Source organism: Branchiostoma floridae, chromosome 2 (assembly GCF_000003815.2).
Source record: "Branchiostoma floridae strain S238N-H82 chromosome 2, Bfl_VNyyK, whole genome shotgun sequence".
In the NCBI taxonomy this organism is placed as follows: Eukaryota; Metazoa; Chordata; class Leptocardii; order Amphioxiformes; family Branchiostomatidae; genus Branchiostoma; species Branchiostoma floridae.
Window position 1 is genome coordinate 23,525,661 of NC_049980.1, and position 24,983 is coordinate 23,550,643.

General features: G+C 41.9%; 1 protein-coding gene and 1 long non-coding RNA gene across 6 annotated transcripts; one reads left to right on the forward strand and one right to left on the reverse strand.

Annotated features, from left to right (window-relative positions):
- The first annotated feature begins 34 nt into the window (after positions 1-34).
- Positions 35-22,820, forward strand: LOC118409255 (3'-5' RNA helicase YTHDC2-like). 5 transcript variants are annotated; one of them, XM_035810131.1, is made up of 42 exons: positions 35-218; positions 909-1,081; positions 1,204-1,294; positions 1,439-1,623; positions 1,883-2,094; positions 2,304-2,470; positions 2,632-2,734; positions 3,044-3,200; positions 3,960-4,014; positions 4,132-4,184; positions 4,508-4,674; positions 7,313-7,387; positions 7,766-7,823; positions 8,336-8,462; positions 8,713-8,778; positions 8,966-9,141; positions 9,453-9,546; positions 11,001-11,088; positions 11,228-11,308; positions 11,733-11,815; positions 11,962-12,067; positions 12,278-12,397; positions 12,639-12,804; positions 13,078-13,184; positions 13,378-13,472; positions 13,931-14,036; positions 15,553-15,623; positions 15,776-15,913; positions 16,082-16,212; positions 16,522-16,631; positions 16,756-16,851; positions 17,134-17,230; positions 17,590-17,663; positions 18,095-18,133; positions 18,491-18,534; positions 18,650-18,708; positions 18,978-19,242; positions 19,602-19,755; positions 19,979-20,033; positions 20,495-20,591; positions 20,928-21,012; positions 21,258-22,820. In XM_035810131.1, the coding sequence occupies exons 1-42, from the start codon at positions 109-111 to the stop codon at positions 21,897-21,899; spliced, it is 5,178 nt and encodes a 1,725-aa protein (XP_035666024.1). In that variant the 5' UTR covers positions 35-108; the 3' UTR covers positions 21,900-22,820. The 5 variants fall into 5 exon arrangements, with proteins under 5 accessions (XP_035666024.1, XP_035666025.1, XP_035666026.1 ...); XM_035810132.1 differs by having other exon boundaries at positions 17,614-17,663; XM_035810133.1 differs by having other exon boundaries at positions 4,508-4,647.
- A 759-nt stretch (positions 22,821-23,579) lies between these two features.
- On the reverse strand, positions 23,580-24,981 carry LOC118410097. The gene is made up of 3 exons (XR_004830523.1): positions 24,673-24,981; positions 24,285-24,412; positions 23,580-23,768 (listed from the first exon to the last, which is right to left on the reverse strand). It is a non-coding gene; the product is annotated as an uncharacterized LOC118410097 (long non-coding RNA).
- Between the last annotated feature and the right edge of the window lie 2 nt (positions 24,982-24,983).

Below are 24,983 nucleotides of genomic sequence, written 5' to 3' on the forward strand. Positions count from 1 at the left end.
CATGTGCCTTGCATCATTTGCATACGACTATAGACCATGTAAGTTAGGGAATGTGGGGAGGGAAAGCAGTAAATTAAAAAGCCAAACACAGATAGTGACTTTGAGAAAATGGCGAGCCGGGGGTCAGGCCGACCGCCTCCGAGACCCAGATCTCGAAACTCTCCTCCTGTGGGTCAGCAGGGGATGGGGGAGAGGATGCACCAGGGAGGAGGGAACAGGTACACGTCGCGAACCTCTCATCTGAAAGCAGCCCCTCCCTCAAATAACATAGCGCCATTGTTTTTGACTGAAGAAATTATGAATTTATGGGGAGGGGGGTTGTACACAAGTTTCGTTTCGTTGTGTAACGTTGATATGTAATAGTACTAATGGCAATTCAACTTTATATTTGTAGATATTACATGGTGGTGTCCCTTCTTTCCGAAAAGTGTATTTTTCGATTGTGAACCTTACACAGTAATTCCCTGTACATAGATAAGAAGAAGAAGAAGTTTACGAAAAGTAGTCCAAAATATCATGAATGAAATTGATTGATTTGATTGATAATGGTATAAAAAGACAACCTTTGTGTCATTATCATATAGCTGACAAGTGATACATGTGCAGGGCATAATCAGATTTAACGTTAACGTTATATATTATAGAAGAGTTGTAGAAAAGCTGTAAAATATCTTCCAGCTGATCTTAGTTTCACTCGAAGGCCATTATAGTCAGACGAAGGAGAGTCTATTCAGCCAGACTATTCAAGAACATTGTTCACCCCCTACAACGTCTTGTAGAAGCGCATACAGCATTTGATATTAACTGAGACAAAGCCTTCTAGAAGGTAAAAGATTGTCCTTGCAGAGACTTGCATTCATCCAGTTATTAACTTATAGGATTGAGTCTGACTTGTGTTGTATGTTCAGATCTGGTATGTCTCGTCCTGGAAGCGCCTCTCCTCAGCCTCAGGGTGGGGAAGGTGGGAAGAGAGGGGGGCGACCGCCACCTCTGCACAAGAGAGAAATCTGCATTGACGAGGAGGTAAAGATTGCTGTCAGGATTGCTGTGGAGAAGTTCAGATATAACGAGAGTCAGAAAGGTGAGTGTTGATGTGTTTGAACACACGAAATCCCTGTGTACAGCCATTATATTTGATTACATCACATCCTTACTGAGTATTTTGCATATGCAGCTAACGATTAATTCTGTAACTTTTTTCAGAGTATGAATTTCCATCAAGTTTGACGTCAGTAGAGAGAGCCTTCATCCACAGATACTGTCAGAGCCTGGGAATCAAGACAAAGAGTAGAGGGTGAGTGTTGCCCCACTTACTCTGAGTGCCAATATCCTAATTTAACTATTTAGCATAGAAATGCAATATAAACACAGCAGCCTATGCAATCCTGTGCAGTGACTCAGAGGTAGATGCCAACAATGCACCCTGTTATCTTAACAGAAAGGGCAGCAACCGCTACCTGACAATCTTCAAGAAGGACAGCCGGACGATGGGGCTGGGTACAGCCACCTTCAGCCTGTGCCGCAGTGCCAGGCACCACACGCACACCCTCCTACAGAGGTTCCCTATCACTGGCAGGGAGAGACAAGAGCTCATGCCCAGGACTGAGAGGGGGATAGGAGAAGGTACTGTGGAAATTACTCAACCAACTGGATAGATTTATTACAGTTTCTTGCATAGTTGTTATCTTGCATACCTTACTACCTGGATGTCTAACCTTCCTCGATGTAACAGAATGAGAAGCAAAGCATGCGCCCTGAATATGGACCTAAAATAATGATGCTGGTAAAGACTACATGCTACCAAAATTTCAAACACACATTTTTTTAAGTGGAAAAAAGCAGTGCTCAGTTGTTTTATGACATGACATTTCTTGGTGTTCAGGACACAGTAGAGATGGGAACAGAGCTTCAGGGTTGAACGGTCGCCTGAACAACGGTATCCAGCAGGTGCCCCCTCCCCGGTCACAGTCGGAGTACGACAACTTTCGCAGGACCCTGCCTGTGGCTGTCCTCCAGGAAGTCATTGTCAAGACTGTCAATGAGAACCAGGTGGTGCTGATTGCTGGGGAAACTGGGTCAGGGAAGACTACTCAGGTAAAGATGTGTCTCAAAGATTCAAAGAATATGAAGAAAGCAATACATCTGAGTGGAAGTCTGGCTGTCATAGTAAATTACCCAGTAGAAGCAAAGACAAACCTTTCTTCCTTGTCTTTTTATTTTGAAACAGGTTTAGTCTATAATTTCAGAATCATTGCACTATTCCTGTAGGGTTGTACGAACTCAATTTTGTCCCTGTTTTGTAGGTCCCCCAGTTTATCTTAGATGATGCCCAACGTAGCAATCGGCCATGTCGGATCATCTGCACCCAGCCACGCAGAATCTCTGCCCTGACAGTGGCAGAGAGGGTGGCAAGTGAGAGGGGAGAGAAGATTGGACAAACTGTGGGCTACCAGATCAGACTGGAAAGCAGGTACTGCAGCATTGTTGACTTGGAAACAATCCTCTGTGCTGTACACTTGTTTCTGAATATTTCCCTTCCTTTGTGCTCTTGTAAGAACATGTCTACAAGGTAACAACCATGTCCCAAAGATCGATTGTTCCCAATGGATGATGATTGAATTCTTTCTGCAGGGTGTCTCCGAGAACCTTGCTGACATTCTGTACCAATGGTGTGTTGCTGAGAACTCTGATGGGAGGGGACAGTGCACTGACTACCATCACACATGTCATTGTGGTAAGGACCAGTAAACCATGTGTTGGGCATTGACTTTTTTGGTCGTGATAGAAGTAAGGTGAGAATTAAGTAATTGGCTTGTCATGTGGTCAATCTGTCTGTTCTTAACAAAACCAGTTGCTCTGTGGCCCACTTGAACAAAGGATGACAATGGATGACAAAGAGATTGCATTTGTTAATGTTTTGCCCAGAATGACCCCTCACTAGCTTCATTCCCAGTGCCTTTGGTGGTTGTTGAAAAGTTCTTTTGGTGCATTTTTGTAAGTACTCAAGGTGTGGAACACAACAGCATGTTACTCTACTTTCCAGGATGAGATCCATGAGCGAGACAGGTTTAGTGACTTCCTGCTGATCAAGCTGCGTGAGATGCTGGGCTACTTCAAGGGCCTGAAGGTTGTCCTCATGAGTGCAACCCTCAACACTGAACTGTTCCAGCAGTACTTCGGAAGCTGTCCAATCATCAATGGTGAGGATTTAGAGCTGCATAGTTCATAGTAGAAGGGAAGTCCAACATGCTGTGTAGATCTTCAGATTAGTGGATAATAGATTGAAACTAAGAGAAAATTAGAGAAAAAAACATGGCCACAGACAATTTGTAATACTGTTTTAGATTCATATACAGTCAAACTTGCCCAAGACGACCACCCGGGGGACCGGAAAAATTTTGGACAGGTGGTCGCTGAGAAGAGTATCGACTCAAAACATGCCCGATGGAAAGTATAAATGGTTTCCATTGTGCTTAATGGCATAAAGCAAGCACACTGCACGCACGCAAAGAAGCGAGGTCTTTAATCTCAAATACAACAGGCACACTGTAAACTGTAAATTTAACCCCAAAATCCGACGAAAACTGGCCGATTTCGGCACAAAATCGTGCTAGTTATCATAAAAAATTGATGAAAACCTCAATTTTGAAAATGATGCGGTCGTTATGGGTCCCAATTTGGGCCGGTCGCAGTCGCGTTGGCCAGGTGGTCGTTGAGAAAAGGTCGCTTAATGCTTACGTCAATGGGAAAATAAATCGGGGCCGAGAAAAAGTGGTCGAAATGGCCAGGTGGTCGCTGAGAAGAGGTGGTCGCTCGGGCAGGTTTGACTGTTCTTGTGCAGCACATTAAAATGATAGATACAAAAAAATAATGTCAGATGGTTTCTGGTTAAGGAACTTGCATATTGGACTACAAACATCGTTGCCCAAAATTAATTCATCAAAGTCTGCTTCCTTCAGTTTCAGGAAACCTGTTTGATGTGACAGAATTTTTCTTGGAAGATGTTTTAAGAAGGTAAGTGAAGCCCCCATTACATCTATTTGGCCGTTGAGATATTTTCTTTGTGAATCTTTATATCAAGTATTGGAAGTATAACTCATTATAGTTGATGTTGTTTTCTTGTCTTCACAGCACCAACTACTCCAACCAGAAAATGCAGAAGTACAAGAAAGAGAGGGGACAATGTGAGTTTCTTTGGGTCATGCAAACTTCACTTTTGTTCCAGAGTAATAAAACAAACTTATTTGGCAATATTAAAGTTTCAATAAGATTCTGTAGGACTTTGGTGAAGTAGTAATAGTGTTGGCTAAGGTTTTGATACCCTCGCTACTACGAATATCACCAACTTGCCAAAATACAAACAAATCCATAAAAAGGATTTCAGGTTACACAAACACAGACAATGCCCCCATTGCAGGTCTCTGACTTCCTTCATGGCAGTAACAATGTCTACTTATAAATGCACTATCATAGAAATGATAAGTCACATTGACATATTGAACTTCAGTGGAACAACAGCAGTCCTCATTAGACCAGTGGTACCAACAGAGCGGCACCCCTGCCCCAGGAGTGGTTAGTCCCAAAGAACAGCTGACCCAGCACCTGGCTGAGAAGGACTTGGACACAGCACAGCAGGAGGACTATGAGGTCAGCGACCTACAGGACATCCCCCAGGCATGTGCATGATGATCATCACTTACCTATCATTTCCCTGTTGATTTGAATTGATTTTAATCATACTAACCAAACATGACAGTTACAGTTTAAGGTTCTGCTGTCATCTGCTTGCATGTAGTTTGAACAACATCCACTTGTTCAAGTGTACAAAAGAAAAATACAGTATTTGAAGATTGTCCAACCATCAACTGATGACAACATGGTGGGAGGTGAAATTTACAAAAAGACTGTAAAATCTGTTACCAGCACCCATCTTGGATTGCAGTGCATGTTAAGGTTTGATGCATTTACATAATTACAAGATTGTGCTGACTGCCTGCAAGACATGTTCCAGCATAAATTATGAAGCTTGGCTATTGTGTAAGGGAAATTGTACAGTAGTGGCAAAATATTGGACATTCTGAAACATGGGGCATTTCAAAAACTTACAAATAAGCTTACAAACCAACGGGTTATCGATTTAAATACATCATTGTGTTTTCATAACAGTCTGCCTTCAGTGGCTACGAGTAAAATGTACACCAGGGGTTCATTCATGTCTCCCTTGGGAATTTCAGTACAGAGGACTAACAGGTTGCCCGGTGTCGTTCATGGCCCGTTGCTTGCCCGCTATATCGAGCTGCGATGTTTTCGTCAAACCTTGCATTACGGAAGTGGTCAATTAAGTCCAGGTCCTGCTGTGTTCCGCTATCTCGAGCTGCGATGTTTTCGTCAACCCTTACGTTACGGATTATTAGCCTGTCCTTCTCGAGCTGCGATTTTTTTGTCAACCCTTACGTTACGGAAGCCTGTCCGCTATCTCGAGCTGCGATTTTTTGTCAACCCTTACGTTACGGAAGCCTGTCCGCTATCTCGAGCTGCGATTTTTTTGTCAACCCTTACGTTACGGAAGCCAGTTCAAGCCAGTTGCGTGTCCGCTATCTCGAGCTGCGATCTATTCGTCAAACGTTACGGAAGTGGTCCTGTGTGGCTACCACGGGGCCAAGCTGTATAAAGGGACGTCCCCTCTGGCGTTATCACGTCTGCGTTGCACCCAGTTTGGTGCTGTTTCGTGTGTGAGGTTGACGAATTTGAAAATGACCACCAAAATCGACTTCATTTGTTAGGTAGTGATTTTTGGCCATCAGAAGGAGAACTAATATTCCGACATTCAAAATGTTGTGCAGAACTTTGGGAGCTTACATGTCCAATTTTCCTCTAAAGAACGCTGTGAAGGGGGAAGAAATGTGAGGTCGGAGCAAGGAGCCGGAGAGCCCACAGCTGGAAAAATCCGGCTGTTGGGAGAATTTAGCAGTCATCAGTACACAAGCTGTCACCGAGCAAAGTTCTCGTAAAAATATTACATATAGCATCTAAAACATTTCGAAAACAATGTTTCTCTGGTAAAATGTGTAGTAACTGTTATGACCTTCGAGTTTACACTTGGAAGCACATTTGCTCAACACGTGCCAAGCCAGGCGTGCATGATGCTCAGTGGGGCATTCTCCAACGATTCTGGTAACGTTAACGTTAAACATGAACTAAAAGAATCACACCGGGCTGTGTCTCCTTAAAAGATTATAGGACTGGTATTAAACGCTCCATTTTTTCATATGTTCGTGTCTTTATATAGACTGTTTCGATATTCGTTGGGGCCCTGAGTGTTTGGATTTTGCGTATAATTGACCACTTCCGTCAACGGGCCACACACTGGACCACATCCGTAACGTTTGACGAAAAGATCGCAGCTCAAGATAGCGGACACGCAACTGGCTTGAACTGGTTTCCGTAACGTAAGGGTTGACTAAAAAATCGCAGCTAGATATAGCGGACAGGCTTCCGTAACGTAAGGGTTGACTAAAAAATCGCAGCTCGAGATAGCGGACAGGCTTCCGTAACGTAAGGGTTGACTAAAAAATCGCAGCTCGAGATAGCGGACAGGCTTCCGTAACGTAAGGGTTGACAAAAAAATCGCAGCTCAAGATAGCGGACAGGCTTCCGTAACGTAAGGGTTGACTAAAAAATCGCAGCTCGAGATAGCGGACAGGCTTCCGTAACGTAAGGGTTGACGAAAACATCGCAGCTCGAGATAGCGGACAGGCTTCCGTAACGTAAGGGTTGACGAAAAAATCGCAGCTCGTAACGTAAGGTGGAAAAACTTGGTTGCGTGTGTCTTGTGTCTTGTTAAGAAGGACCACCCGTGCTAATGCCGTTATGTAAGGTTTGCTTGAGACTCGGTGTCCCTCTTGTGTCAGAATGGCGTGTGTCCCTTGTTAAGCTGTGGAGGGTTTTGGACGAAGGGTTGATGGAAAATGTGTATACTGTCCCAGCCCAGACAACATGAAATTCAAGTACCTGATTGGCATGTAAGGTGGATTGTGTTGCAAAAATCGGTGAATTCCCTTGGGTGCAATATCATTCTACGTTAGGTCTTCTGTTAGGTTTGGAAATGCCCCATGTTTCACAATGTCCAATTTCTTGCCATGTATAAAATTGTATGTTCTTAAAATTGTAAAGTTTTGTTGTCTTAACCACTAAGTTGTACAAATAATCAAGCATATTAACATTTTCTCAGTCCATCTAGTTTTGTGTCTTGTGCTTGTTAAAGATAGTGTTGTCGAGTACAGGAGGACTGACCAATGTTTTCCTCCTACAGGAGAGGGATGTGAGTGAGATGGAACCCTGGCTGATACAGGAGATGGATAAGTGCATCATGACTGCCTGGCTAAATGTAGGTTTCTTCTTTTTAATCACAGGACCTTCTTTGAAAAGCTTTATCCAATATTTAGAACATAGCCACCTTTCCTAGCCATCTTTTCTCCCATCTTATCAAAGCTCTTGGACTCTGCCATTGGGCTTCCAACAAAATGCTTGGGAGGGCGGGGCTGTACCAAAATCCACATAAAGTAGCTCTGACCTTGCTTTAACTATTACATAGCATTGCCTAAGTCAGTACCGTAACAGATTACTATATTTACTTTATTTTTCTAATCATCATTAAGTTAAAGTGACATACTAGTGCTTTCAAACTATACTGTGTTTTATGTTGATTTGCAATTTGTGCTGAGGATGAGTACTTACAAGTTACAACTTTCTATGGTTACCCCAGAACGATGCCGATGCCTATGTGCAGTTGTTCCATCTCATCATGAGTGAGAATGTCAGCGGTAAGGTCAACACAAGCCTTTATTCTCCCTGTTTACGTAATCTTCTCACAGGGGAGATACATTCTTGATATCTAATTCCATTACATTGCTGTAATACAGTGTAAATGCCTTTGAAGGGACTTAATTTTGCATAGAAAATGGAGGGTTTACAGTGGTTTTTAATCCGTGTTTGAAACAATGGGGTAGGTGGGCAAAACGAAAGTCAGAAAAAGCATTTTTGTGGTAACTAGTTTAAGTTTCTAGAGAAGAGGTTATGTCTGGTACCATGAACATCACAGCATGTTTCAACATTTATAGTACATGGTCACACTGTTTGAAATCTCATGTACTTGTTTTCTTGACTTTAAAGCTTGAGAAGTAATGACAGCTTTTAGGCTTGTATTGCTTCTTTGATTTTTTTGATAAAGAAAACAGTTTTAACATTCAATCAAGATAGGTGAAATACACTACATGGAGAAGTGCTCAGAACTATATCTATCATGTATACCAGGAGTTGTTGTATTTTCTTGCAGTTGACTATCGGCACAGCGAGACCTGCTCCACCACCCTGATGATTGCCGCTGGTCGAGGCAACATGGCAGCAGTGGAACAGCTGTTAGCACTGGGAGCCAACATCAACCTCAGAGCACCCAACGGATTGTATGTTTGATCTAAAGTGTATTCACTTGTGTGATCTGAATTTTCCCATCAACCAATAGGGTGTGAAATCAATGCATTATGTCTGCATTTCAATAAGCTCTTCTATAAACTGGAACTTCTGTGTTTGAATGCAGAGATATTAAGTGTACTGGCTCACAAGAGATAAAGTAAGTTAAAATGTTTGTTTAGGTCACATTAACAGGTTTACACAAGTAGTACAATTTTTGTAAGGATAATTTCCATTTTGCAGGACTGCACTTGACTGGGCAAGAAAGTTTGGCCAGACAGATACTGTGGAGGTGCTAGAAGCTTACATGTAAGTATTCTCGATCTGAAAAAAAAAGACACTGGTATTTTAGTCAGACTCTAAGCTCCCAAGAATGGTTCTCAGTTTGTTCCACAGAAAGTCCTCTCTGTATTGAAATTCTCTTGTAGTTTTTGTCTAATCACATCTGTGATAGTGTTCAAAAGTATAATACTATCACCACTGTATTATTGCCCAGAGCATCCAGTGAGATCACAGTGAGTGATGACACCCTGCTGGTGAGTGAGAGCAGCCAGTTGAGTACAGAAGACAGGGAACTGCTGAAGGCATACCACCAGAGCTTTGATGATGAACATGTGGACCTGGACCTCATCCTGTGTCTTCTCTTTAACATCTGTAGCAGCCAGGAGGAAGGTGGGTGCCTCTATGTCTCCTCACTTCACTCTTTTCTGGTGAAAATGTATAGAAAACATGAATTTTTGTTGGTCTCCTGTAACATGTTTAGGCACAGAGCTGATGTTAGCCATTTATGTATTTTATGCACTTTCAAAATATTAAGATTTGATAGTTGTACCAGACTGATCTTGGGTACATTTCACAAAGGTGTTTCAAAGAGGGAAATGTACATACCCACCATCTTATTTTTTGCTATCAACAACAACAACATTATTAGTTATGAGAATAGTTTAGAAGTGCTGTAATGTGACAATGTTGTGATGTGATAGGAGCCATCCTGGTGTTCTTACCTGGCTATGAGGAGATAGTGACCCTGCGAGATGCCATCATGTGGGACGACAAGAGGTTCTCCGATACCAGCAGGTAGGAATTCAGGGCCTTCTCTCTAGTTCTCTCTGTCCAACAACTCAATTTCCAGACAGTTTGCTGATTCCTTGTACCACCAGGACCAATACTAACGTAAGGTTACCAGTTTACGTGCAGGACCAGTTTACGGTCACGTATTGGTGGATGCAGACTTCGAGGTCAATTGTAAAAAAAGAAAATTCTCTTGAGTAGGAAAGAAGTACGTTTATATCATCTATGTGTCTTGCCTTATTTATCCTATAACTTTGCATCCAGCAAATCACGTCTGAAAAGTCCGACAACAATTTACATTTACGCTTGAGTGCGCACAACACTATTACAGATGACCCGGTTCTGATCGTAATTCTAGACGGCTATTTTCGTCCCCTCTTTAAAATCCAACAAACTCTTTATGAATTGAAACATGACCTCAAACCAAACCTGGAGTTCTTATCTCAAGAATGCATGGTGATTTTATGTATGTTGTCCAAGGAAACTCTTATAAACTGCATAAAAACAGGTGACTGTCCTCGCCGAGCGGGTAGTTTTCGAACGCCATGTTGCATCATGTGACTTGCCCGTTAAAGCTTGGTGCACTGGAGAGCGAGAAATTGTCGCAAGGGGCACTGTTGGGGCTAATTTATGTGGGGAGGGCACGGCGTGAGCAAGCCACATGTATACTGATCGCATTTCAAGGCTAGTTCCTATCTATACAGGTGATAACAACATCCAAATGCGTTGCCATTATTATGAGTAGCATTGTGCAAGTTGTCGAACAGCATGGCGCTCTGAGTGGCGTTCTGTTGGGGCAAAGATGAATTACCGATAACGTTTAGCGGCGATGCAAAGTGGCGGCATGGCCATATGTAAACAATTTATCCATTGTGTTATCTCAGTGAACTACGTGGGGGACTTTTAAGGGAAATGATCAGATATATGTCCTTTAGAAAAATAACCTCATGGAGAAACACCCAACTGACCGTAAATTGGTCACCCTGGAAGAATTCTTGGCTGCAGACTTGTTTATTAAAGACGCTCATACGGCGAGAAATCCTTAGAAGAAATATGATGCCACACAGAGCTTGACGCAGACCGACTTTGATGTCTTCCAATTAAGGACAGCTTTTCACTTCCTGACCTGCGCGTTTTCCATAAAACGGCATTATTAACAAATCGACCGTAAACTGGTAACCTTACGTTATATGTTTCTTTATCCATGTTTTGGAAAAAAAAAAGGAATGGATAGATTAAAGCACATTATAAGCTTCTTTGCTCATAGGTGGATATTGAGAAGTTCTGCATACATATATTTCACAAAATTATATGTTTGGTCTTAAAAAAATTTAAGATGTGCCAAATTGCCATGATGATTATGCAAGCGACCGATTGATTGAATGTGTTCTTTGTTAATATCTTGTGCAGATAAAAAGTTCTGTTTGCGTAAAATGCCTGTCTTTCTATCATTCATCCAGGTACCAGGTGTACACTCTACACTCTGCCATGCAGTCAGGGGACCAGAAAAGGGTTTTCCAGCAGGCTCCTGCAGGAGTCAGGAAAATTGTAGGTTAAATGAAAGCAAGCACCTTTGGACTTTTTTAACATTTTGTGCAAATGTTTTTAACACTGCTGTTTTTGTATTTGCTCTTGGTAATCTGTGTGAAATGTTTGATTGTAAATTACTTTTTTTTTAATTTTGTAGATCCTGTCAACCAACATTGCTGAAACCAGTGTGACCATCAATGATGTGGTGTTTGTAATAGACTCAGGAAAAGTGAAAGAGGTAAGACCACCATGATATGCACAGTACAAACTACATATTCCAATTCTTTCCTCACTGTTATGGTCGGGTACAAAGGAGGATATGCCCCTTGATTAAAGTAACTTATAGTTTAAAGTCCTGCCTCCTGTATAGTAGAAGCCAGTTAATTGCATAACAGATTAACGCACACTTCTGTTAACTGCACGGAATTCCAAAATCCCAAACCAGTGCGGTTTAGCAGGATAACATCACATTATTGCACCAGCTGGATTATTGCACGAAATATAGTGGCAAATAGGGTGTGCAAATAAACGGCTTCTACTGTAGCAATAACGGAAAACATATTGTTTTTTCATCACCATGTCTTCTATTTGTCCTTGTTTGTTTATTTGTTTTTGAAACAAATATTTCTGTGTTTATCAGTTTTGGTCTGTTTGTTTTGCAGAAATCCTTTGATGCTCTGACATCAGTGTCTATGCTGAAAAGCGTGTGGGTGTCTAAAGCCAGTGCCCAGCAGAGGAAGGGCAGGTAAATGCTTTTTTTTTTTTAGATTTGTTGTCATCTTACAGTAACTGTTGTAATGGAAAACATGTGCATATGCAAATATTGTGCACACACTTTATTTTTTAATGCAATTTTCTATTAATTAACATGGTTATTTGTACCGTCCCCAGGGCAGGGCGGTGTCGGCCAGGTGTGTGTTTCCACCTGTTCAGCAGAGTGAGGTACGAGAGCCTACAGGAGTACCAGGACCCTGAGCTGCTCAGGACTCCGCTACAGGTGCAGGAGAAAAGTTTGATGCATTTTGTAGTCAACAACCTGTATAAAGGAAATTTTTACTGCTGTTGGAATTTAAGCTAAAGATAAGCTGAATCATCAAGAAGATGTTTTCTTTGGTCTTGTATAGGAAGATATTTTTTTTTTAAACTGAGAGCATAGTTTTTTTTTCATTTGTTCTGTTGTAACCATTTTCATCCTTCTTTCCTTCAGGAACTTTGTCTGCAGACCAAGCTCCTGTCTGCACCCAACACCCCCATTGCAGAGTTCCTTGCCAAGGCGCCTGAACCACCTGCTTTCCTGGTGCTGAGAAATGCTGTTCAGTTGCTGAAGGTATGCATGTGCATGTGCACATGATCATTTTTTCAGATTCATCTGTTGGAGAGGTGTTATGAAGAGCAGTTTGCTTACAGTTGTCAAAAAAACAGGTTTTGAAGAATCCCATTATTCCTGTATGATTGAAGATAATAAATGACCATAACTAGAGTCCCAGCCTGCATTTAAAGGTCTCTGCATTTAAAGGTCTCCTTGACAAGTGCTCTAGTATGATGTGTTGTTATGTCCTGTATGTTAGACGGTAGATGCCCTGGACATGTGGGAGGACCTGACAGAGCTGGGGCACCACATGGTGGACCTGCCCATTGAGCCCAGACTGGCCAAGATGGTGCTGTACTCTGTGGTGCTCAAATGTCTGGATCCTGTCCTCACTATCGCCTGTGCTTTGGCATACAGGGATCCCTGTAAGTACATCCAGCTCAATATTAAAAGTCACCAGTTTCTATGTTTTATATTGTATTTTAAAAAGTAAGGAGGCTGTCCTTTACTGTTTTCCATGTATACGTATGTATATTTCATGTCTGTCAATATGTCTTTCTGGATGGAACATACATGCTGCATCCAGCCCTTAGGCAAAATTACAATGGATGCCTTTCACTCAATACTCATCATCTTGACCATCACTGTCCTTGTGATTGTCATAAGTTGTGCAAGCCAATCCCTTGTATCGTCTGCAGTTATCCTGCCCAACCAGCCATCCCAGAAGCGTGCAGCTGTGTACTGTAGGAAGAAGTTCTCTGCCGGTGCTTACAGCGATCACATGGCCCTCCTGAGAGCATTTCAGGTCAGCATGTTATCATAGAAAGTGTCACCAGAGGGCTCTTCTACCACTTTACTTGACTTGACTTGACATCTAAGGACAATCTGAATCCCACCAGTACAAAGGACAATTTTTGTGTGTAAAAGATAAGAAGGGAAACATTCCATATTTGCCTGCAAATATCGGTCCTTCATTTCCTGCTGTATTGCACTTGTAGGGCTGGCAGAAGGCCAAGAGTGATGGCTGGGAGCGCAGCTTCTGTGAGAAGAACTTCCTCTGCCAGGCCACCATGGAGATGATCTTCGGCATGAGGTGGGTTTTGTGTTAACATGATGAGAATTTTCTAGTATTCTTTATATGGCCTCCTCTGGTCAGTAATGACCATGGTAAAATCCTACAGCTTCGGCTCTGGCTAAATAGTCCAATACGAGAATGACAGTCTCTGCCAAATAGGGCACTTATGTAGACTGAGTCAGGTCTGTTGTGTTTCTTGGGGAAATGTAACAGTTTTAAAATTGTGTATTCCCAGAATTCAGTGTACATGTTCTCCAAATAACAAGCATGACCACTCCAATACAGACAGATGTATATCACATCTTTATGTCCTGACACTTTTGCATAGTACTGCAATGTGGATTCTACTACTAGTACTTAAAACAATGTCATGGCCTTGCAGCATACCGCCAACACATTTTATGTTGGTGGTATTACTCAATGGAATGGACCATTGAGTCAAAATGGCAGGACACTGAGTATTTGTTGTTTTGCAGGACTCAGCTGTTGGGCCAGCTGCGGGCCTCTGGGTTTGTACGCGCACGAGGAGGGGGGGACATCAGGGACCTGAACACCAACTCTGAGAACTGGGCAGTCATTAAGGTACAACTGTACTATTACTGCTGTCATTCAGTGTTGACTTTGACATGATGGTACAATGCACAGGATTACAGGTAAAGGACCAAGAAAGAGCTCACGCAATCAGTACAGTACATAATCCCTTGGTCCAATTACTAGAGTTTGGTCCTACTAGAATCACCTAGTGTAGGAGAAGCCTCATCATTAGATAGCTTTAAGGTGAAGCAGCACCTACAGTTGGATGTGCAAAGGTTAGGTGTGACAGGACATTGACCACCTGCTGTGTGCCTTGCCAAGCTGGTGTGGTATTCTGAAAGGCGATTATTCTAGCTATACATGTATATAGATACAGATACAAATATCTGGAGTATATTAATGAACCCCCGGACCCCCCTTTCATTCAAGATGCATTTCCAGTATTACATGTAACGGGGGCCGCCCTAAGACGGTCCCCGTCGTAAGACGGTACGGATTTTTTGCTGATCTTATTATCCATTAGTACACCGTGTTTGTTGCCACTGACTATGCTGATTACAAAGGTAAATAAACCAAGTCCATGCACACAGCTTTAATTTGCATTCCGAGTGAACTTTAACATATTTACTTCATGTTTTTTTAAGAGCAGAATTCTAACAGTAATGTTGACAGTGCTGAATCACTGCGGTCACCGGCCTCTGCGTATTGGCGGCTCGTGTCGATAACTATACGAACTCATCCAAGCAGTCACACAACTGCCAGGATACACATAAATAAATCTCCATAAAACACTATGAATATGGGTCTTCAAATGTTTGTTGAGTAGAAAAGCAACCAAAAGGAAGCGACATAAACATTGCCACCATTGTACTGCCAAGGGAGTGTGGCCGTGAATGTGGCAGACTAGAGAACGCTCCAAAGATTTATTTGACTGTAACAAATGATTCGTGCTGTCTATGAAAATAAGACTTGACAGAGAGATGTAGATGATATTTTCATATAATCAGACAGAGTTGTGTTGATGTTGGCGGTGTCGTTTTTTCGTAATGGTTTTTTTAGTCGGGCATTCACAATCAGTGCATTCAGCCCATTGCCCGTAAAACATCAGCTGGATTGTTCTAGGTACAGCCTTCCTCATGTGAGACAAGAAGTACATACAGTCACGATTTTACTGTCAAAAGAAAGCTAAAATATCATACTATTAATTTTTTTCTGTGTACTTAGATTTACCACTTACTTCTGAAGAGAGCAAAATATAAAAAAAAACGTACCGAGTTAGGCACACTGTCCAGCGTAGCACAAAATTGGAAGGTTACATACACGAAATTGTCTCTCAGTGTTTGCCGCTTGTAACACGCAGCGCGAAAGGTTCATGAACCACATGAATGCATTTCTTATTCAAGTATGTTGTTCAAATCTATGAGTAAAAAATTCAGTCATCAAAATTTGACCACTCTCAGGCAACTAGCGATGGAGCGCCATAAGTTTGAGCGCAAGAAAAAGCGTACCGTGTTGGGGCACCTCCCGTTAGGTCAAGTGCTATCAAGTTTACTATCTTTTCCAGGCTGCCCTGTGTGCTGGGAGCTATCCCAACATGGTCAGAGTGGACAGGGAAAACCTCTGGCTGACTACACAGTAAGGACCAATACTTTATGAGTTGTTTACAGCTGATTTTGACTTGATACTTATACTGCTTTCCTGATTTCTCAGTAGATTGACTTTACTCAAGCAATGTAAAAGTTATTTCTTGAATTCTGTAACAGGTAGTGTTTGTTTGTTGTTTCTAGGATGGAGAAGAGTGTTCGTTTCCACAACACATCTGTTCTCGGACAAGCGGCAAACCCAAAGGTCACAGTAGCGCTGTCCCATGCCCAGAGCGTCACCAAGCTGCCTACTGATTGGCTAGTGTATGAGGAGATCTCAAGGTGAGGATGGTTTATACAAAGTTTATTGAAACACTAGAAAAATTTCTTTCTTTCAGATTTTCCATACTAAAATAGAGGGTTAGCCAGTAAGGTAATACATATACAGATGACCACTATTTTCCTGATGATTTAGGTATGATCTGTACTTATCGTATGATTTTCCCCCAGAGCACACCGCTATGCCTATGTGCGATGCTGCACATTGATGAGTCCAGTGACAGTCGCCATATTTGCCGGCCCATCTCGTCTCCCACTGGACGCTCTGACAGACCCCAACGCCCCTGACAACAGACCTGGGGGTGAGCTCTAAACAAAAATTTAATAGATCTGTCAAATTTGTTATGATTACATGTAGATTTTTAACACGTAAAACATCCATTTACATCATAAGTTCTCATTGTGACAACTTTTGGGTGAGGAGCTAGTCTTTACTTTCAAATTTGGTATTTGTCAGATATTTTCAGAAAGGAATGGTAATGAATTCCTGCCACATTGTTTTTCCCAGTAGTATATCACCAATCTTAGGTTCAGATAAGCAACACCTTAAGTTGATTCTTCATTCAATAGACAAGATGTAGTTTACAGAGCTGTGAGTTTTTGTGCACCAGGTGACGACCAGTTTGAGAACTACAGTGACAGTGGAGGGGAGGAGGGGGAGAACAACAAGCGCGCCACTACCAAGTTAGACGACTGGATTTCATTCAAACTAGATTCAGAGGTAAGGTGGTTGACTAATGATAGCAAATTATTCACCAAGCTAAGTAATGAATGATACACAACATCATTAGCGTCATTATATTAACAGATTGGATCTTTAAAATGACATTTTGTCATGTTTTCAGGCGGCACACCTGCTGCTACAGCTGCGGTTTAAGTGGCATTCTCTCTTCCTGCGCCGTATGAGAGCACCTGCCAAGCCATGGTCACAGGTAGACGAGGTAAGGATCATGGAAAACTATTCACATACTGTAAATACATTTAAGTTCGCGGGGATTTACTTTTGAGGTAGCGGGGAATTGGAGTGTTGGGGTGTTCGATAAAAATCCACCGCGAACATTTCTGCATTTACAGTATACCTGCACACCTTACCGCAAGTAGATTCAATAGTTAATCCGAAAAGTAAACTATAAAGGGGTATTCATTATTTTGGGCGCATATACAACCAAGTTAGTGGCAGTTTTGCATCAATTATATTATGATTGTCTTCTCATGTTCTTTAGGGTGTTATCCGAGCTGTGATTGGTGTGCTGTCCAGCGAAGAGCAGGCCCTGGGTCTCCAACAGCCTTCTGGGATAGGGCAGAGGCCACGCCCAATGTGTAATTAGCTAAACATTAATCTTACAGTTGTGATTGAACACTTAGCCTATTAGACCTTGGCTCATAAACAGCCCATAATCATAGGAAGGTAAAAAGACTACAAATTCAAGCTGATCAGAAATGCAATTGTAATATTTGTTGTAAAATCTTATGTGCAATAAATCTTTCACAATGTTGTGCAACCTATTTGTAGAACCTTAAAATTAACTTCTTTTCTGCATTCCTACTTAAACTTGAATTTCATCATTTCGCTCCATCACAACTTGCCATTTAATAACCTATTCCATTCATCCCATACTGACTCCCCACCCTGTATTTCCCTTTCCTTCTGCTCTGTTTTGTTTTTTGCTTTGTCCCAGTTAACTGGGATTTTTCCTCTTCAGCCACAGAGTCCTATGGATCCCAGCGAGGCAGCAGAAAGAACTCTACTGAGGTATGTATGTCACACAGGGTGTAGCTGTTTACACAGTGTATTTCTACAGTAATGATGACTGTATCTCTTTTTTGCAGCTCTTTGTAGTCATAGATTTGCAATTGCACACTTCAAATGTCACACAAAGACTTAAGAGTACCAGTGTAGAGAGTTGATGACACCTTACCCACAGCAGTGTGGAACATGCCCTCAAGTAGCTGTATTACCCAGTCCCTTTCCATCAGAATGGTCCTTTCTATGTTTATAAGAGGCGTCATGATACATTGTATAATGCTCACTGAGTACATAGTACATGAAGTTCTGGCACTAATGTGCTTGTGCAAACTCAAAGTATATCAATTAGCATACATTCCTTTGGATGCAAAGATGTAAGCCTGACCTATAGACATTTGACAGGAAGCATGTAAACCAGGAACATTTATATTTCATAGAACCAAGTACCTGAACCCTCCTTCCTTGCCTTGTGGAAGGTTAGTACGGTCCCAGCATGCATATGTTTCCAAGTTCCCTGTTCCTTGTTGTTGTTGTTCTTTGCCATCAACAAAAGCAAATTCATCTGTGGAGATGTTGATATCTTCAAAGTTGTGCAATATACTAGTAGTCTGTCTTGTAGGGTAAGACAAGTATAGTTAGCAAAGCTATAGCAATGTTGCTGTGAAATTCTACTTCAGGTTTGTGTTGTACTTGAAAGGAGTCTGGTCATGGAAAATGTTTTGCCTGATGCAGATTTATGCATTAACTAAGAACATGTATCTAATTGAAAAAGATGTTCACACCATTATTTACAGCTGAATTTCTATTTACTAGTGAAATTTCTGTCATTTCAGTCTAATGAGTCTGTGCCAGTGGGAGAGGAGAACAAGGGTGACAGGTACATGGGTGCTCCTGCTGAGTTGTGGTTTTGTTATTTCAATCACTGACACATTTATGGATTTCCTTCCTGATGTACATATAAAGTGGTGTAATGTGCTGTTGACTTGTCACAGGTTCTACCCACGAACCAGTCCGGCCAACAGGGAGAAGAGAATCCTGAAGAGGGATTACAGTAAAGTCCCCTTCATTTCTACCCTAAACATCTGTCATTTTCTACTTTCACTTCACATGGAATTCTGATAAATGTTTGAAGTCTTAGCACATGTGTAATGATGATGATGTAGAGCTACATACAAAATATTCCCAGAAATGCATTCTTTTAAACAAAGCAGAGTATTCCTTCAACTACTGTATATCTAGTGACAATTTGAATGTAGGGCTTCTTACAGTGCTTACTTGAAATTTGGAAATGACAAGTCTATGTTTGCACACATGACACAGGGTCTCCACGAGAGTTTGACAACCGTTCAGATCGCTCGTCGGTGAAGTCTGCGTCAGCCAACAGCAGCCAGGCCTCCAGTCGCACCAGTAGCTGTACCACCAGCCCCTGCCCCTCCCCCAACCACACCAGGGGCGGGGAGAGGACCCCACCCTCCTCTGCCTCCAGTAGGAGTGGGGGGAGAAATACACCCCCACAGCGGGTCAGGACACCCCCCTTTGTGAGCCCCAAGGGTGGGAGGACTCCACAACAGTCTCCAAATGTCAGGTATAGTTGCCATTATTGAATTGGTGTGTAAGGTAAACTACAGTTTGTGCAGTTTACGTGAGTGGGACACTTTAGTATGTGCAGTTTACATGAGTGTAAGACTACAGATGCCAACCCTTCATAAAAAATATATTTTCCATCATACATTTTCAACATTTCATTTGCTGCTTCAAGTTTGTTTTTCAATGTTACTGTTACTGTCACCTATAGTAGATCTATAGTAGATCACCTCTTGCTATGTTCTCTGTACATATTGTTAGCACGCTGGAATAATAAGTGGATAATATGGTAAGCCCGTATTATTTTACTTCTTCTAATAATAAATCCCTTAACCAATGATATTTCTACATGTATTACAGAAGTGACAAGTCCTCGCCAGGAGCTGGTGTCTCAGATCCCAACCGTTACTTCATCCTGAAGTGTAACAACCAACGGAACCTGGACATCGCCATGAACCAGAGTATCTGGGCAACCACACCCAGCAATGAGAAGAAACTCAACAAGGCTTTTAAAGTCAGTGGCAAAACCTTTAGTGTTGTTGCAAATGCCACTGAACAAACCCCATTCTTCTAAATACCATTGTTGAATCAATTCCATAGTGTGAATACCTCAGTGTGCCTTTGAAGTTAAAACAAAAAGTTGTTCCAGTTTAAGGTGAAATATTACTCTACTCACAACATTAAAATTGTATTTATGTTGCTACCTTCCTTCAATAATCTCCTTGTTTCTATAACAGGATTGCCAGAATGTCTACCTGGTGTTTTCGGTTCAAGGTAGTGGGCACTTTCAAGGTGAGAACAAATTTGTGACACATGGATACCTGTACATACATTTGTGATGTTGCCATAAACAATGTAATCTTTTGGGACTAAGTTGACTTTGATGTTAAATCTTAAATATTATTGACCAACAGACTGGAGATCAATGATGAGAATTTATTGAACTTCTTGCCCTGATTGTATAGCAGATGATTTCTGAAGTATAACAGTGTTTTTATGTATGAATATATGGTTATAATAGATAGTATGTATCTTGGATATAGGAGAATTCTTTTCCACAATGAGTAGGTTCTTACTTGGCTTACGTTTCAATGTCTCTCAGACTCAGAGCTTCTGGAAAAGAATTCTCTCATATCCTATATTCTACCAACCTGATGAAAATTATGTTATGAAGTATGTATCTTGCAGCCTGAGGCTTAATTGCATACAATCTTACAATCACTTTGTTGGACAACATTTACATTTTCCTGCAGGGTATGCTCGCATGGCTTCCTCTATCAGTAAGGACAAGGTTCCAGAGTTCAGCTCAGCTTCTCTTGGAGGAGCCTTCCAGATAGAGTGGATTAAAAGGTAGGGATTGAGATGTGCTACTTCTACCTCTACATTCATCTCCAACATTTCGTTCAGAGCCATTACAACATGTTATCCCTGTTCTCCTCTGTCCCTAGAATCTGTATGTAAAGTTATTTCAGACAACTGAAGAGAAAGATGCCAGATCAATTGTTTCTCAGAAAACTTGTCCAGTGGTGTATTCATTCTGTAGTTCATTCCTCGATGCCTAATCTTCACAAACTTATGATATGTTATCCCACAGTATTCTTTGACTTGTCACTCTTGACACCATACATGTTTGTGGTGTTAGTTTGTTACTGTTGGTAATAAAGAGGTACATCTTCCCTGTTGCAGAATGAGCATCCCGTTCCAAGCTGCCCACCACCTCCTGAACCCATGGAATGAGAACAAGAAGGTCCAGATCAGCCGGGACGGACAGGTATGCATCATGGGGGAATGTACGTTTGGTGGTACTTTTCTAAGAAATCTTTGTTGAATGAATGTTGTATAATAATTTTGTTACCTGTGTGTGTTGTGAATATGAATATCCATTGGTTCTATTAAGACACTTCACTGACTTGTTGCTTGTAATGAAGTGATTCAGTCTGTTGTACGGTAGTGCTTGTAATAAACAATTGCTGCTTTATGACACACATTCATGTTCTCATTTTGTTTTCTCCACAGGAGATTGAGCCCCAGGTGGGTGAGCAGCTGCTGAAGGCCTGGGATCGTCCGGTCACCATCCTCAACAGGAGCCCAGGCAGCAGTCGCCCCTCCTCACGACCTTCCTCTGGACCTCCCTCCAAAACATCCTCCCCGCAGGGCTCACCTAAAGGTCAGAGGTCACAGGAGCAGAGGTTTGCTGGCAGTCAGAAGTCGAAGGACAGTGTAACAGGGAAGAGTAACCAGCTGCCGGTTCCCCCGGTACACTGGCAGACAGAAGCTTCTGCAGAGTCTGCCATTGAGGGCAGTCAAACAGAGCCTCCATCCACTGCAGGAGAAGCTGCAAACTTAGTGCTAGCCATACCGCAGACTTCTACCTCCAGCTCCAGCAGCTCCAGCCCTCAGGAGGAGGCCAGCCTGCCCTCCCCTTCACAAGCAGTGGTAGAACCTGCACAACAGGAGCCTCCAGCCCCCGCTGTAGTGGAACCATCCGAGGGGATGCCGGGAGTCGGGTGTGACGTTCCCCCCGCTGGGGGCGAGGCAGCCCACCCCAGGGGTGCTTCACCCCCACTAGCTGTTACCCCACCACCTGCTTTTGACCCCACCTTACCCATGGGAAGCGCCACACCTACCATGCCCGACCCCTCACTCCCACAGGACTAACTCCTCTGGTCATGTGTGCAAGAATTGCCTGCAGGAGTAGCCAGGGTACCACCCCCAATAGTTACCACTGGCTCATTCTTTTTGCTTGAGCCATCAGTAAGTATTGAAAGTAGTACCCAGACTACTGCAGGAGACCTATGGCAAAATGTATCCTGTTTGTTTAGGACCTTGGAGCCTACCCACACAGAGAGAATAACATAATGAGAATGAATATGTAACTTTTTGATTTGGTCTATCCTGTTTGCTAATTCACCAGAATACAGACAAGCCAAACATAAGCGTTGTATTCCCTTCTTGGTACAGTTACTTGTTGTTGTACATGTAAGCTTGATGGCAGCTGAATAACAGACTCTGCAATAAGGTTAGAATACTTGATTTACCCCAGGTCTATGGAACTGTTCATTGTAGGTAAGAAGAGAAGCCAAATTACTGCAAACATTGAAAGATGTTTGTCAGGGACCGTACACAGGAAAGTTGGTAACAAAAGTGATGCATTGACTTTTGCTACGCTTAAAATCAATTAATTATTTGCTTGTTCAACATGTAAATGTGGTACTGTAAACACCTTGTTAAAGCTCTACTGTATGTTGTACAGTACCGGAACTGTGTTTAATTTGAATGGCCCTTTAGTTAGAGGTGAACCTTGAAATGTTGCACATGTGAAAATAGCATGTATGTTTGGGGTCACGGTCATTGATAGTGTTAAGTGTGTGTGTGTTTCAAATGTAGAAATATCAAACATTTGTCATGAGGTCTCAAAGATTTTTTCACGAGAATCATTAAACTTGAAAGTTACCCAGATAGTGGTGTTACACATTGCTCTGAACTTGTGGTGGATGGGTTCAACCATTGTGCATATCCTCTAGACTGGTGGAAGAGTTTGTTCTATGATGAAAGAATTGATAAAATGATTGAATGCTACAATTGCCTTTTTTTATCAATGTACTACCTTCATCGGTCAAGCATAGTTAAGTGTTATAGAATTGCTACATAACTGCACATGTGTAGAGAGGTTGTCAAACAAAAATGGTAGGTCTTTTCATTGTTGTTAGGCAGTCGCAGCCAATCCCTCTTACATCAGAAGCCACCTAGCCCATCTGTTGGCCGTCTACATTGTTATACAACAAAGCCTTTTTGTTCACAAACTTGCCCATGAAAATGTCAGTATTATCTTCATTTCCAAAGGGGAAGGAAAATCATTATTACCCATTGTCAACCACTCCTGGCCATCTGTTCTCAGTGTTATATATAGGACCTTAGTAGTACATGTACTTCAAAAGAAATGGATGTGGCTGGGGTTATTTAGATTTTTTTCTTCTTTTACTTTCCTCCTGTTTTATGACCCAAATTATGCCTGTTTATAACTGTCACCAGCACTAACTGATGGATTTCAATATAAGTTTGATTCATTCTTGCTGGATGCCCGTAACAGGAAAGATGTAGAGGGAAGAGGGTAATTTTTTAAAGTAATGATAATAAAGACGAGGACAAATGTGCAACACATCTAAACACTATGAACAAGAACAAAGGGGACCACTAAAATTTAGGAAAAACCTGTACCAGAATGTTTACACGGATCCTCTGAAAGTACCCTCTTCGGAAGCGGCTCTCAATGGCCTTTCCTGACCCACCAATGATCTTAAAGAGGACTCCTTGCCCAAACTTAAAGAAAGACTTGCACCAAAATATATTCCGGAGATATTTTATTCAATATTTCATCGTCAAATGGCCCATTGCGTTGGCTGCTATTCTATTATCGACATGGGCCAAGACGGCTGATGACGTTGTTAGCTCGGCGTCATCTACGTCGGAACCTCAACTTGTGGGTGGTCACTTTCCGTCTCCGACGTCAAGACCGTCTACGTTTTGCTGGGAGCGAGAAGGAAAAAACATTGTCGTTCATGCCCAGTGAGTTGACTGGACATCTAAAAAAAGATTTTAAAAATTATCTGATAAATAACATTCTAGTGTTCAGTTGAACAAGAAGTATTCGACCTTAACTGGCGTATCCGTATGTCTAAAATAGGCACTTGAGGATTTAACATGAATTTCAATTTGCACAAAGTTTTAAAACATAGTAAGGATAACAGATACAAGATATAAATGCACACGCAAGTCGCAGCAGGCAACAATGCCAACGGGATGATGCGTTCCCAGGAATGAATACTGGTCCTGAGCTTACGATTCTCACGGTGCCCCAAACTTGCGTCTTCACCTGATGATGTACATCCTAAAAATCAACTAAACTCGTGCTGTCTGAATTAGTTTTGAAGGTAACTAAAACTTCATTGGACTTCTCATGATGCCACGTTGAGTGAACGTTACCCTGTTAAAACCGACTCATCAGCTCAAAATATTGACAGGAATATTGTTTTCCCAACTTACCTGATGGAAACGATTCAGCCAGAAACACTTAAACAGCGAAGAAAAGCTTATTTTGAGCCTCCGTGTACACATCTCGTGCAACCCGCTGGGAATCCGCTCCTTGTTGTCAGTGTCTTGAGCTCGAGTGACTGTTCGGGCAAAACAAATCATATGTCGGTACATGTACGTGCAGGAGCTCAGGCCAGGTTGCAAAATTTTGTACTCCAATATTTGGGCAAGTTTGCTTTCGGTTTTTGCATGTCTTCCCGTTCGTTTTCTTTGGACTTTTCTTTCAACATCATGACTAGTTAGGGAGCAAGTGGAGAAGAGCAACCAAAAAAAAGTTGAAAGTCCTACTTAAATGCTCCGTTGAAAATTCTATTTTCCTGTACCATATTGAATAACTTACCTTCATTGGCCAGTATTAATACGGTGAAGATACACAGGAGAAACAAGCGTGACATGGCTGTTCTGCTCTTGAAGACTCTTTGACTTCTTTTGCGCGCAAGGAGTGACGTGTGGCGGTGCTTCAAATTCACCAGGCTGTTGCAATGTGTCCGACCGTCACGTTGAATGCGGTGAACGAAAGCTGTTACATGATTGATTTGATGCTGTATTGACTTGGCACATAGACTTTATTCTTGGACTTTTGGCAACAAAAGATCTTGCCGATTTAATACTCCAGCCGCCCAATGAGAAATTTACGAGAACACACATCTT

Excerpts from the sequence above, each read along its gene's own strand:
- LOC118409255 (XM_035810131.1), top strand. The coding sequence starts at position 109 with ATGGCGAGCCGGGGGTCAGGCCGACCGCCTCCGAGACCCAGATCTCGA. Across the intron at positions 20,592-20,927 it reads CAGATAGAGTGGATTAAAAG|AATGAGCATCCCGTTCCAAG; the intron begins GTAGGGATTGAG and ends TCCCTGTTGCAG. Across the intron at positions 21,013-21,257 it reads AGATCAGCCGGGACGGACAG|GAGATTGAGCCCCAGGTGGG; the intron begins GTATGCATCATG and ends TTTTCTCCACAG.